The sequence below is a fragment of the Anabrus simplex genome, chromosome 1 (assembly GCF_040414725.1).
Source record: "Anabrus simplex isolate iqAnaSimp1 chromosome 1, ASM4041472v1, whole genome shotgun sequence".
NCBI lineage: Eukaryota > Metazoa > Arthropoda > Insecta > Orthoptera > Tettigoniidae > Anabrus > Anabrus simplex.
Window position 1 is genome coordinate 1,674,484,833 of NC_090265.1, and position 13,920 is coordinate 1,674,498,752.

The 13,920-nt window shown below is 39.4% G+C and overlaps 1 protein-coding gene across 6 annotated transcripts in view; it reads right to left on the reverse strand.

The window, feature by feature from the left end:
- Positions 1-13,920, reverse strand: part of LOC136858677 (serine/threonine-protein kinase Doa) — a 283,440-nt gene that overhangs the window by 47,909 nt on the left and 221,611 nt on the right. For 5 of the 6 annotated variants that reach the window (XM_068225660.1, XM_068225659.1, XM_068225662.1 and 2 more), the window contains one exon: positions 7,419-7,593. In XM_068225660.1, the coding sequence (XP_068081761.1) occupies positions 7,419-7,593 (175 nt within the window). Of the gene's footprint in view, positions 1-7,381; positions 7,594-13,920 lie in introns of all 6 variants that reach the window. The other variant, XM_067138396.2, reaches the window with a different exon arrangement.

Genomic DNA, 13,920 nt, shown 5'->3' on the forward strand with positions numbered 1-13,920 from the left:
AAACTGACATGTCAAGGGATAGCCGAAAGGCTTGGAAGCTTCTCAAACGACTTAGCAACGATCCAACAAAGGGACCAGTCCATGCAAATGTTACGGCAAACCAAATCGCAAATCAGCTTGCCATCAATGGGAAAACAAATCACCCAATAAGGAAGATGGAACATAATATCCTAAAAAGCGAGGTAATGAAGTCCAGTAACCTATCCCGGCCATTTGAAATAACGGAATTACAGAAAGCGATTCAATGCGCCAAAAATGGAAAAGCGGCAGGATTAGATGATATCACAATAGAACAAATAAAACACTTCAGTTCAACCACACAGGCATGGCTTTTAAAATTCTTCAACAACTGCTTTACTTCCCTAAAAATTCCAAAAATATGGAGAAAATCCAAGGTGATCGCATTTCTGAAACCTGGAAAGGAACCTTCGAACCCTAAAAATTTCAGACCAATCTCCTTACTCTGCCACCTATACAAAATAATGGAAAGAATGCTGCTCAATCGCTTAATGGGAGTAGTAGACCAAGTCCTAATCCCTCAGCAATGTGGCTTCCGCCCAGGAAAGAGTTGCACAGCACAGGTTTTACATCTAACCCAGCATATCGAGGACGGGTTTGAAATGAAGAAGATTACTGGTGTGGCTTTTGTGGACCTCTCAGCCGCCTACGATACAGTAAATCACAGGATATTATTACACAAACTTTATAGAATGATTACAGACATCAAGGTAACCAAGATGATAGCTACTCTCCTGGAAAATCGTCGCTTTTTTGTCGAATTCCAAGGACGCCGAAGCAGATGGAGGAATCAAAGGAATGGACTACCTCAAGGCAGTGTACTGGCTCCTGTTCTTTTCAACATCTACACTAATGACCAGCCATTACCAGAAAATACTAAAAGCTTTATCTATGCCGATGACCTTGCACTTACTACTCAAACTGATACCTTTGATGAAGCAGAGATCTCTTTAACTGCTGCATTAGAAGAGCTAGGTAACTATTATGAGAAAAACCAACTCAAACCAAATCCAGCTAAGACTCAAATCTGTGCGTTCCATCTGCGGCATGCGCAGGCCTCTCAGAAACTCAAAGTACTATGGAAGGGGAACTTACTGGAACACTGCTTTACGCCAAAGTACCTGGGAGTTATGCTGGATCGCACATTAACATATAAGAAACATTGCCAAAACCTGAAACAAAAGATAGCTGCCAGAAACAACATTCTACGAAAGTTATCAGGAACAAGTTGGGGAACACAACCACAAACAATTAGAACATCAGCTCTAGCTCTATGCTATTCTGCAGGAGAATATGCCTCCCCAGTTTGGTACAGGTCAGCTCATACGAAGCAGGTCGACATAGCTTTAAACGAAAGCTGCAGGATCATCACTGGATGTTTGAAACCTACACCCATTGAGAAGGTCCAACTTTTAGCTGGTATTGCTCCCGGTGAGATTCGTAGGGAGGTAGCAGCTAACAAAGAAAGGCTCCAGGCATCTTCTTCAGAAGCACATCCTCTCTATGGATACCAACCAGCCACACAGAGGCTAAAACCTAGGAAAAGTTTTCTCCGCACATCAGTCAACCTTGAGGGGAAAGCAGAGAATGCTAGAGTCACAATGTGGAAAGAAAGAATCCACCACCTTTCCAACTGGATAGAGCCAAAGGAAAGTCTTCCATGTGGACACCAGGAGAAGTGGACAGTATGGAAAGCCCTTAACAGACTCCGTACAGAAGTCGGCAGAACCAAAGTAAACTTGCGGAAGTGGGGCTTCTCAAGTGATTCATCACTTTGTGATTGCGGAGAGCAGCAGACGATCCAACATCTATGTCAGTGTGTTTTATGTCCTTCAATGTGCACTATGAAAGACTTGATTGCAGCCTCCCCCAACGCTATTGACGTCGCCCAATACTGGGCAAGCTTCATCTAGCTCTTGAATATTGTTGCTCTATCTGTGATTGTATAATAGACTTGTATATTTGTATAGTAGAAATGTAGATGTTGCTTTTTGTTAAATATCTATAAGTTGATACTTCTGACACGAATAAAGAAGAAGACTAAAAAAATACCTCAAATCTAGCAACTAGTCTCTAGAATAGACTAGACTGATGTGAACGAACACAATCATACACGTGAGAACAAGAGATTGACAATTGATATATGCGCCGCGATGTACGTTTCAATAAACATCGCACATTCACACGCATTTCTTGTATTAACTAACGTCAATATTTCGCTTAAAATTAAGACACAACCTTGCACAGAAAAAACAACTTCTCCTTAAAGCCATGCTCTATCACTTTTTATTAAATTAATGAGCGAAGGACTTCCGGCCACTGGCGTACAAAGCTGAAATGGCACGATTTGACAACAAATGTTTAAAATTCACAAAGAAAAAAAGTTAAAATCGGGATAAATATTAGAACAATTGGGAGGCGGAAAAACTGTCTAAAATCGGGGATCTCCCTCCTAAATCAGGAAAGCTGGCAGGTATGGTACATGTATTTAGATTAGCCATTGAATTAGCAGCAAGCGTGTATGTGGTGAAAAGTGTGTTGACAATGCAGTACATGAGTGGAAAGGAAGTTGTTTGAGGGAACTGACACACCAGTATGCTCTCAAGGACATGTGTTTAAATCAATGCCATGCTTCCTATGAAACTTACAAGTAACAAGAACCTGTGGATCATGAGGAAAGTGTCTGAAGACTAGTCAAGAGAATTAGGTGTAAAAAAAGGATAAGAAAGTTAGGAATACCTCCTTGGTTGGAGACATAAACACACCCTCCCGAGATGTCATACCAGAGGAAAAGAACAGAATTTTCCCCTGCAAATTGCACGAGTGAACTGAACAACTGGACCCTGGGATCATACAAAATTTTAAGTAGCATCATCGCAAGATATCCGGCAATAGCTTAGCTTGCTGGAGACTTGATTAGAAGTGAAGAGACTGCAATGCTACGGTCACATGAAAAGAATGGACCCTCACAGGACTACTCAAAGATACTTTGACTTGAATACTGTGTTACTGTGATGTGATGTTTGGGAAAAACAGGACAAACTGGAGGAGGCTCGTACACAACCACACCCAGCTTGCTGAAGTGAAGAAATGATGATGATCGCAAGATGCTGGTACAGACATGTTTTACAGGTAAGATGTTTTGCCTTTTTTCTCCCCTACTTTCTTTCCTCCCTGGTAACCAATGATGTGGGAGTCGCACATATATCAGGTGCTCTCACACCATACATTTGAGTTCCTCCACCCACGACATTACTAACCAAGTCCAAAATTGTATGAATATTTCCAATAAGGAAATGAACTGCATGGCAGCTTCTTGACAATCAGTGTTGCAATTAAACATACACAAATGCTTTCGCGAAGCAGGATTTGGTGAATGTGGACTCGGGCAATGAAGACAACGCTGCTTTCGGCGGTGATGAAGAATGGGCAGTTTGGGAGAAGGGACATAGTTTGAATACAAAAGACTGACAAGAACGTTATTATTACAGAACCCATCACCATCAACGAAATTGCTGGAGGCATTTAGTAGGAGTCTGGTGATGAAGATGCAGATAGTCATCTGCGTCTTAGTGAGATTGTTAGTGCCCTAGAAACTATCAAGCATTTTATGATTTATAGCTATTAGAGGGCATACTTTATGCCACAGCAGAAGGTAATAAAAAGTGTAATGTAGTCAGTTTTTCTGTTTTAGTTCAATACAGAATTTTGTACGATTTGCACCGAGTTTATATTACCCCAAATATACCATTCTCAATGCAATACACTAAGTTTCTATATACTGGAGGCACAGTTTTGGTTATGTATTTCACACTTATACATTCCTTTTGCTACTCAGGACCCAGAAAAATGTATAAATGAAGCTTTACTGTGTATATTTTCATTTGGATCTTGTAGCAAAAAATTTAAAGTGCAAATTAAATTCCGATAAAGAAACTGTTGACCAATGGGACAGTCATATAGTCTTAACCCTTTCCCTGTCAGGCTTATAAACGATGTAGTACTGCTAAATCAGCCACCCAAAATTAAGGGAAAATGTAGTGTACTGAAAAATAACTTTCCTCATTTTTTAAGATATATAGATCAATTTCTATTGTAATGATTCATGATACATCCATGTGTATCTCCTGAGACTTATTTTGCTGTCAGTAATTCAAAACGAATTAAGTAATACTGTATTTACTCGAATAATCCCCGCCCTCATTTTAGGAAGGCTCATTTTTGGAAAAGAAAAAAAAAAAAATTTCCTTCCATCGAAAGAGTATTGTAGGCATAAACAAACATTTCGTATCACTCCGTGAGGTCCGTGTAGTCTTTACGCAAATATGAACATGTAAATTTACGGATATAGCTGCTTTGCCTGAGATGACAAAAACACATTATCACTGCTATGAAATACATCTCCCATGAAAATGAGCAAGCAGGCCTACTTACGTGACAGGTATTTCATTAATCTGAACTTGCTTGCAATAGGCTCGATTCCCTGTAGATTGGAAGATTCGTTGTCTCTTGCATCACTAGAATCCTCTCCTAAATTACAAGTTCGTCACACTCCACGGCTAAAACAATTCTCACACGTGGTCTCTTTTTACTGGATAGTAACATGACCGGTGGTGGATAATTCTTTTCGTGCAATGTAAACACTTGAAATAGACACACCAGCGAAATATGATGTTGGTTTTGTGATGCAGTAAAACCTCGTTAATTCAAAGTATTTGTAATACAGAAACCGGACTTCCAATTGCGTGATTTCGAATTAACAGCCATATTGTAATTCAGAAATGCCAACCCTCGTCAGTTTTCGAGGATAATAACTTTGAAAAATCTAATACCCGTAACGTCAAGCCAAACAACGACGGACCACAAGTAGTTTTTAATTCTCTAATCTAATAAAATAAAAGCACATTAGATATCAAAGCGCCCAACATGATGGCAATACCCTTTCTTTTAAAAATCTTCCGTTGTAATTTGGTCACCGGTATACTGTTCGTAGTCAGTTCATGGAAATCTTGTACCGCATAAATCAGGCATACGTTGACTTTTAAAGGTTATGTTGAACTCGAGAATATGGTTTTGAAAGTATCGATCCTCAGTTTTAGATGCATTATATTCAATTCTGCCCATCACTAATCACAATCAAATTGGAAAGAAAAAAAAAAAAACCCAACACATTAACACGTCCGAAATTATGGTTATTCGCTACCTTGACTCAGCTGGAAAGCACGCTCGCTGCACAAGTCAGTACAACTGCGAAATGATACAAAGTTTTTTTTAAACGTAACGTGCGCAAAAAAAGACTGCAGTTTTTATAACATTTTTACATTTGTTATTATTTTGCGGATTCTGCTTTTCCGCATACTGTCTGTTACGTGATATGGCAGCGTTCCTTAAAATGGTGAATACAAAAGAATTACGATCTCACTCTATTTTCAACTATGAAAAACACTATACACACACTCTGAAGTGAGTGAAAGTGCGGATAGTTACCCCTGCACTTCTGGAAGACACGTTCTATCGTGACGCAGAGAAATTTTGAATTTAAATTGCTCTGTAAAATAAGGTACTATTTAAAAAATATATAACGTCAGTTTAGAATTAAAAGTCTGAATGGTTTTGTGTTTAAATATGACATATGGGGACAGTTTTCTTCGATCTACGGTTGCACAAACCATAACTGTACACTCAGCATCGAAAACTAGAGGAGCCAGGAGCGTGTTAGCAACCTTGATGCAAATAAAACCCGCACCCATGCCTCAATTTTTTTTTAAAATATACCGGGATTATTTGCGTAAATACAGTAATTAATTTGCCATTTCTGTAGTTAAATTTACAAACGTGAATTAATATTTGGCATAGTAATAAATACTTCACATACATTTTAATCACTGTTAGGATCATTGAACTATGTTGTTTTTATAAGTTTCAAATTTCTATGTTAAAAATGTCCAAATTATTTTAGTTTTTGAAACTAATTTTTTAGGTTGAAGTTTGTTGTCATGTTGACTTGCTTCTCGCCGGTTACACTAACATCACTGCCATCATCTCTTTCGTCAGCAGCAGCAGTCGTAGTATAAGTAGTAATCTGAGGAGGGACATCTCTAGGCCTAATATCTGTCTCACCTGAACGGTCACTGTCCGACTGTGTTCATCTTTGCTAGAAGTAGTATCACTGTCACTTCGAAACATCTCATTTCATTACATACGTATTTTTAAAAAACCACATGTTAAGGGCAATACCTTGCGCCAAAAAAAATTGCCGAACACTCGTGGCAAACGACAGGGCCAGTGCGTGCCAACCTCGAAAAAAAAAGTTATAATCTAAAGACATGATACAGGATTTTTTGGGCTTATGCAGTGTCAAGAAAATGTGGTGAAATTCTGTATGTTTTGCAGAGAACTTTGCTTTGAGTTTTCAGAAGAAAACCTCAACTGTTCACAAAGAAGACTTCCCCAATAATGAAGGTTTGAATTTAGCCATTAATAATAGGAAGTGGTATGTTCATTTGTTATCAGGCAATCACCAGAGGTTTCATTCCAGGCTTGTGTTAATGTCATACGTTCAGAACATATGTACACCTGTTATGCCGCCTCCCAGACCAACTCTAGATGGTGTCGTCAGCTGCCACTGGGAAGGCCAGTGCTGTGCCAGCGTACGATAAGCCATCTGGTGATGAACGAACGTACCACTTCCTAATACTAACGGCTAAATTCAAACCTTCATTATTGGGGAAGTCTTCCTCGTGAACAGTCGAGATTTTCTTCTAAAGACGCGGAGGAAAGTTCTCTGCGAAACATAAAAAATTTCACCTGATTTTCTAAACTAGGCACAAGCCAAAAAAAGCCCATATCTCATATCTACAATTATGGACTGTGAAAGCATCAATGATAATATGTTATAATCTCTTTGTCAGAGAGAAAATTATATTTACTTGTAGCTAGAGATACCATGGATCAACCAGCATTCAAATACAGCCTTTACAGGATCTGATGTTGTCCAACCAGGGTACTATTACGATTCACAGAGCATTGGCTCACATCGGATCTTGGCAGTTGCACGGTTAACTGAAATATCAGCACAGGCATACTAAAAGCAAGTAACATTAGTCAAGAGTAGGATGTAGGAGTGAAATAGCAGTAATGCAAAGCCAAAAATTTCCACTAAACGTTCTAGTCCTTTTATGTATGCTTAATGGCCACATTTTTTCTGTTGCAAGCTTTCGAACACAAATACTTCACAAGTGAAGTCCTGTACAGACTTAAAGAGTCGGCTTATATACTCGTAAATACGGTACTCTAGTTTGCTACAAATGAACAAGTTTAACAAGGCATTCCCAGAGTACAGTACAAAATAGTAACTACTTGCCTCTTTCACCGAGACAATGAATGACTTCGTTCCCGACCTTCATCACCAGCTGCACGAAAATCGCCAAGTCTTTGGTGAGGTGGAATTTTGTCGAAGAACGGATGCCGAAGAGCTTCACCAAGCGTAATACGTGCACTAGGCTCATACTCCAACATCCGAGCGATGAGGTCAAAAAGATGCCTATGATCATCATCGTCCGAGTTTTGGTAACGCTGAAAAAATGAAACTGAATGGTAAAAACTAGGTTCTAGAACAAATACAACCAGAGATAGCAAGTACTATAGGACTATCCTAATGTAAATGGATTACACACACGAGCAACAAAATTGAAGTGAAGAAATTAAACAATAGCAAATAAGAGAACAGCGAGTACAGACATCATTAGTGAATTGATTTCCTCCATTTTGAAACAATTTCTGGCAAATTTCTCACATAAAAGAATATTGATGTAATATAATTACATTTTCCCTGGCAAAACTTTTTATTTCAGACACTGATCTACATATCTTTGGTGGAACTATTAAGAGCATGTATGATTGCTCATTAGAGTAATTGAATTGTTAGTAACCCCACAGTTTGTTTGGGCATTAGTTCATTTATCCATTTAATACAGCCATACCATAATTGTATTCCTATTCATTTTTTAAACAAGATAATAATCTTCCATCTCTTTCTGAATGTGTGTCCGTTACAAAACAAAAATCTGGATGCGTGACAAAGAAGTACAAGTAATGCAAGACCTTTGGTTGCCACGCACCTTTCAAATACAAAGTAGTCAAGCTAGATTGTAGGAAGAGAACAATCGTCGTTTAAAGGAACCTAACATCTAGGTCATTGGCCCCTTACAGAAAGAGGAAAGGTGACTTACGTAAGGAAGGCAAGAACTAACAGAAATGAAAAATAATGTCAATACTTTCAAGATACACCTAGGGTAACATGACTAAAACATCAATGTAATCAATGTAAGGCCTGCTTGGCACTATCAGATTGTTTGCCAGGAGGAAAGGAGAAGTGGTGATAGACAAGTTCTGATCACTAGATTGCGCGTCAAAATCCAGGGTTAAATTCCAAACGATTTGTCTGTCAGATGGCAGAGTTGAGCCTCTAGCAGACCAGATGGTGCTATTCAACAAGAGTAGGTTATGTGTGAATGCAGGTTTCATCCTCTCCCTACCTCATCACCACCGCACACCTGGAAGTGTAGTCGCCAACAGGCGTCAACTACAAAGACCTGCACTATACTTAAGAGAGGGGGCGGGGGGAGATCGAATATAAACAGGATTTAAAAAAATTTAAATTCATTTATTGAAAAACACAAGGCAATTACAATTTATTTTTACACACAGTTTCCTGCTTTGGAAATGCATTTTTCCCAGCAAATGGCCAGCCTTTTGATGCCCTCATCGTAAAAAGAACAGGGTCGTGTCACTACCCAGTTGCACACAAAGTCTTCCACACTCTCGTCATCTTCAAATCGTTGCCCTCCTAGAGCTTGTTTAAGCGGCCCGAACAAATGGAAATCGCAGGGCGATAAATCCGGGTTGTAAGGAGGATGAGCAAGTGTAGTCCAGTGCATTTCCTGTAGCTTGGAGACAGAGCTGCAGCACGGGGCTACGCATTGTCGAATCGGTTGGTCTCGTCTTTTGCGGGGATATGAAACCTTTGGAGTGGAAAAAATGAATGATAGAATAGAGAAGAGCCGACTAAGATGGTTTGGGCACATAAAGCGAATGAGCGACGAAAGAATATTTGCCACTACCCGGCTACAGCTAGATTAAGGGAAATGATGATGATGATGAAACCCTCGCCTTGTTCAACAGTTTGCAGTAGTAGACAGCAGTGATTGTGCGTCGCTCATGCAAAAATTCAATCAGCAAAATGGCTCGCCAATCGAGAAAACCGTTGCAAGAACCTTGCCAGCTGACAGTCTAGTCTTGGCTTTCATTGGTGCTGCCTACCCTTTCCTCCGCCACTCCTTACATACGCGGTCCTTGACAACGTTTGATCACCGAACTGTGCAGTCAATCTCTGGCAAATTTATGCCGCTGTAACTCCTCTACAAGCTAGAAATTTTACAATTATCCGTTGTGCAGTGGAGGGGTGCACCTGTTGCTCAGACATCGTGAGCGTTACTGACAAAATTGCGGGAAATATCTAACAGCACGCTCTCCCAACTTCTAACGGTCTCACCTAAGCATAGCAGAAGCACGGGGCCAGTCCTACCAACGGTTGATGTTCAGGAACAAAAATCCTGTTTATATTTGATTGACCTTCGTATCCCAAATTACATGCAAGATAATTTTTAAAAATTAAAATATAAGGAAAGCAAGTTGGTAAAGCACATATAAGTTATACTGTATGTGTATTATTACTTCTGTGTAAACGTTATATGTTATGTACGTCGTTGAAACCAGTTTATTTCAATTTTTTACTTCAAAAAGATGTTTAGTTTCAAGTGTTGATCTGTACTCTTGCATTAAGCCTTAGGGGTCTAATTAATTTCCTGCCTGCATCCTGCACAGGCCCAATCTAACATTAGATATGGGAAGGAAATTCATATCATATTTTAGTGATACTTCATTTAACAGGGGTGAGTAGTAAGGAGGGAGCTACCCCGGTTCAGGTAATACTGCCAACTGAATGGCAATTAAATCTGAATTGAATCGATAGTAGGATCGATCGATATGAATTTTCTAAACCTTTATCTTATAAAACAACTGAGTCACACACAACATATTACATTATATAACATTTCTCAATTCATATCTTGTTTCTAGCATGAATTCTCAGAAATATCACTTTCACAATAGTCACTGCTATGTGCAGTATTATGGATTACAATCTCGTCCATGGCTATTCTGATGACACTGTCATTCCTCCAGTATTCCTCTTCCAGTTCGTTCACCTTTCTGCAAAAATACCCCTACCAATCTGTGGCAGATACTGAATGGAATGCCTCGATCAGTCATCTTAAGTTAGCTGCTGACATATCTCCCGTAATATTTTCCTCACTCATGTTCAATCCTCACCTACATTTTGACTTTGCTGTGAAAACAACAAAAGTATGTAAAGCGTTGCAATTATACCGCCAGATGTCTCACGGCGATACATAATTGATTCATAGTTTTTGTGTCAAAGGTTGCCAATACGAATCTCAAAGATAACCGAGTTCTACCAATTCAGCACTAGGGAGCTGAAGTATGACTAAACGTTTCGTGGATAATAGATGAAATGTTGATTTTTTCATTAAAAATATGAACTGCACATTTCCTTATTATCTATCATTAACCAAACTATCAGCGATATTTTGTGAAAGTGTGGTACGTTTGGGAACCGTTAAGGGCTCCCTGGACAGGTCTCAGAATAAAATGTGTCATTTCTGCCTCCTTTCACTTTCCTGTTGGAACACACGTCACAGTCCTCACTTATTTTATTTTTGGCCTCGCGAGCATCTACAAAATGTAGCTTCCCAGTCAGACAAAATTCAATACAGCTGCTCCATTGGCCGTGATTATGGCATTTTTTTCGTAATGTCGCCCATAAACCCCATGATAAATTGATCCTGAAAATACTTGTGACTCGCTTCACTCTTATTTTCTGCTTTTGCTGCATATTATTTATATAACTTTACACTGAGGTTACCACTTTCTTTCCTGTATTAGGAGGCGTATATTCCATAGCACATTGAAAAATCACGGTCACCTTCATTCATCAACCACTACATCACCGTTTTTGCCATTATCTTCCACCTCAATTTCTTTGATTCGGCAACACCAATATCACTTTCAGAATCAGTGAAGAAATAAACATCAATACCGCAATTGTCACACAACGATCTGCAAATATCAGGTTCCACGCCGCGACTGGTTGACTTGATAAATATAAAAAACAGCAACAAACTATCACCAAAGAAAAAGCAACTCAGTTAAACTAAAGGTCCGACATAAAATGAACGGAAAATCAGAACCCAAAGGGTTAAAGTACCTTTCGGAAAGAGCGAAGTGTCAACAGTGGAACAGCCATTGCATCATACAGTTGCTGCTCAATTATCAAACAGCCAAACCATGAGTGTGATTAGCTCTCTGTTTACTGCGTGTGGTGGTGGTGATTGTTTTAAGAGGAAGAGTTAACTGGGCAACCATCCTCTAGAAACACTAATCAGAGAGAAAAAGTTAAAGGAATAAGACACTTCAAAAAATGAAGGTACTGGCTAAAGAAAGAAGAGGGCCACAAAGGACGTGAAAATGATAGACTCCCTAGGCCTCCACACGTAATACTGTCGGGGTTGGAAAAGAACACTAGCTGACCAAGGGAGGTTGGATAGGATAGATGAAAGTGAGGAGCCTGCATGAGTGGAAGCAATGGCAGCTAAGGGCCCCGCGGTCGCGAAACCACGCTCCCAAGTAAAGAACCCCTGTAGCCCCTTCCAGTGACCTCTTATGACAGGCAGGGGATATCATGAGTCTTACCTACTAACCCCACCCACAAGTGTGCAACTACGTTCGTGGCACACTTGCAAATTTGCTTATTATTATGAGTTACTTGTTAATATTTAGTAATAGAGCATTGTTAATGAAGTTAACTGTCTTAAGTGCAACATTTCATAGGCTTTTACTTCAAAACTTCAATTTCATTCACACTTCAGTCGAAATTTTATTATCATAGACATTTCCGTGAGAGTTAGGATGATTTGTGAAACCTTTTCTGGTATGCCCAATACCTCTTGCTTTCCTTACCCACAGCCTTTGGACTCTACCAACAACGCTCCTTCTAAACTCTGCATCGAATGTTATACTATTGAGCTCTGTGTCTGTCTGACTTTGGATAGCAAGAGACCATTAAGTTTCCTCCTATGCGTAAGATGCTTAAAGTTGTGTGCAGTGCAATGCTGTTTATATCTGGCATCTGTGCATTCTTGCATCTCAGTCAGTATTACTGGTTATAATAGGAAGTTGGTTGATCTTGTTTCCTGAATGAGATCATCCTCACGTTGCATGGGCTCTTTTTCTACCTCTGCTGCTTTAGTGTATAAAACTCTGCACTTTCTGGCACACCGTTCTCACTGAGTAACATAAGTCATATATATGGGTTACAAGTGAAGAATTCTAAAAAGTGTGTGTGTGAGAAACTGAAAGTTGTAATGGAAGCTGAAACTCTCTGAAATCGTGCTGCCGGCAGAAAACAGGATATTGACGAATCGTATTCGCGACTGGAGGAAGAAGGAAATGTTATTAAAAAGTAACGGTGATCGTAGAACTTTCCGAGGGTAGATTACACAGTTCCCTGAAATTGAATGGGTTTATAAATACGCGACTAAAAGATATGAACTAGGTTAGTCTATCCGCTGAAATTATTACAGACTGCGAAGTAACTTAAGGAGGATTTTACTGCAAGCTGTGGATGGATAAGGAACTTTTATTGAAGAAACTGACTGTGTATGCGAAGACACGCATCTATTTCACGTCAACCTGTTGTCTACGAAGAAAAGTTGACTACCTTCGATCGCCAAGTTATTCGTTTGCAGAAGCAAACTTCCTATTTGCTGTCTGAAGTTGGGAATTCTGATCAGATGCCTGTTTATTCCAAAATATGCCACTAGACAATACGGTTCACATTAAGGGGTCTAAAAGTGTTACTATAGGGACAGTTGGTAATGATAAAACCCACTGCAAGGTAATATTATGTATGTTAGCTGACAGAATCAAACAGCCTTCATGTGTCATTCTGAAAAGAACACTTCCGAAAGGAAATATGCTGCCTCATATTTTAATTTGAACCCCAGAATCTGGATGGATGGACAGTGAGCTAATTGAGGACTGGGTGAAATGTGTTCGGTAATGTCGCCTGCGAGCTTTATTGCTTGTGCTCAACAGTTATTGCGGGTATACTACAGACTCCGTAAAGGAATCGATAAGTGAAGGAAAAATTATTGGCAATAATTTCAGGAGTCCTGGCATCTATGTTACAGCTTGGAAGTTTGTGTGAACCAGCCTTTCAAAGCTGAATCGAAACAGCTCTACACCAAGTGGATGGCGCCTGCCTGCGATCACGCACTGATACCAGCGGACGAGTGAAACGACCCGAAGAACTTTTATGCAAATGTATGAAGACTGCATGGGATCGCATCTTCAACGACTTGTTGAGGAAGAGTTTCAAGAAATGTGGAATTTAAAATTCTATGGATGGTAGTGAGGAAGACTATGGAAGGTGACAGTGATCGAAGTTGTGATGGTGGTAGTTCTGATGACATTGGAATAGTGACGATTTGTACAATGAATTAATATTTCTCATTTCTGGTGTTTTTAACATTTTTATTACTCGTAAGGTGATTTAATTAGCAAATTTGTGACATTTGCACAAATTTAAACAAATCGGTAAGCAAACATGAATTTTTTTCTTTCCAAATTTTGTCGTTAGAAATTTAGGTGTGCAAGTATTATTCGGTTTCGGGTGGTATTCAGAATCATACGGTAATTTATGCATTTGTACGGAAAACAATCAAGGAAATTTAAGGATATGCCATTCAGACCCATGAAATT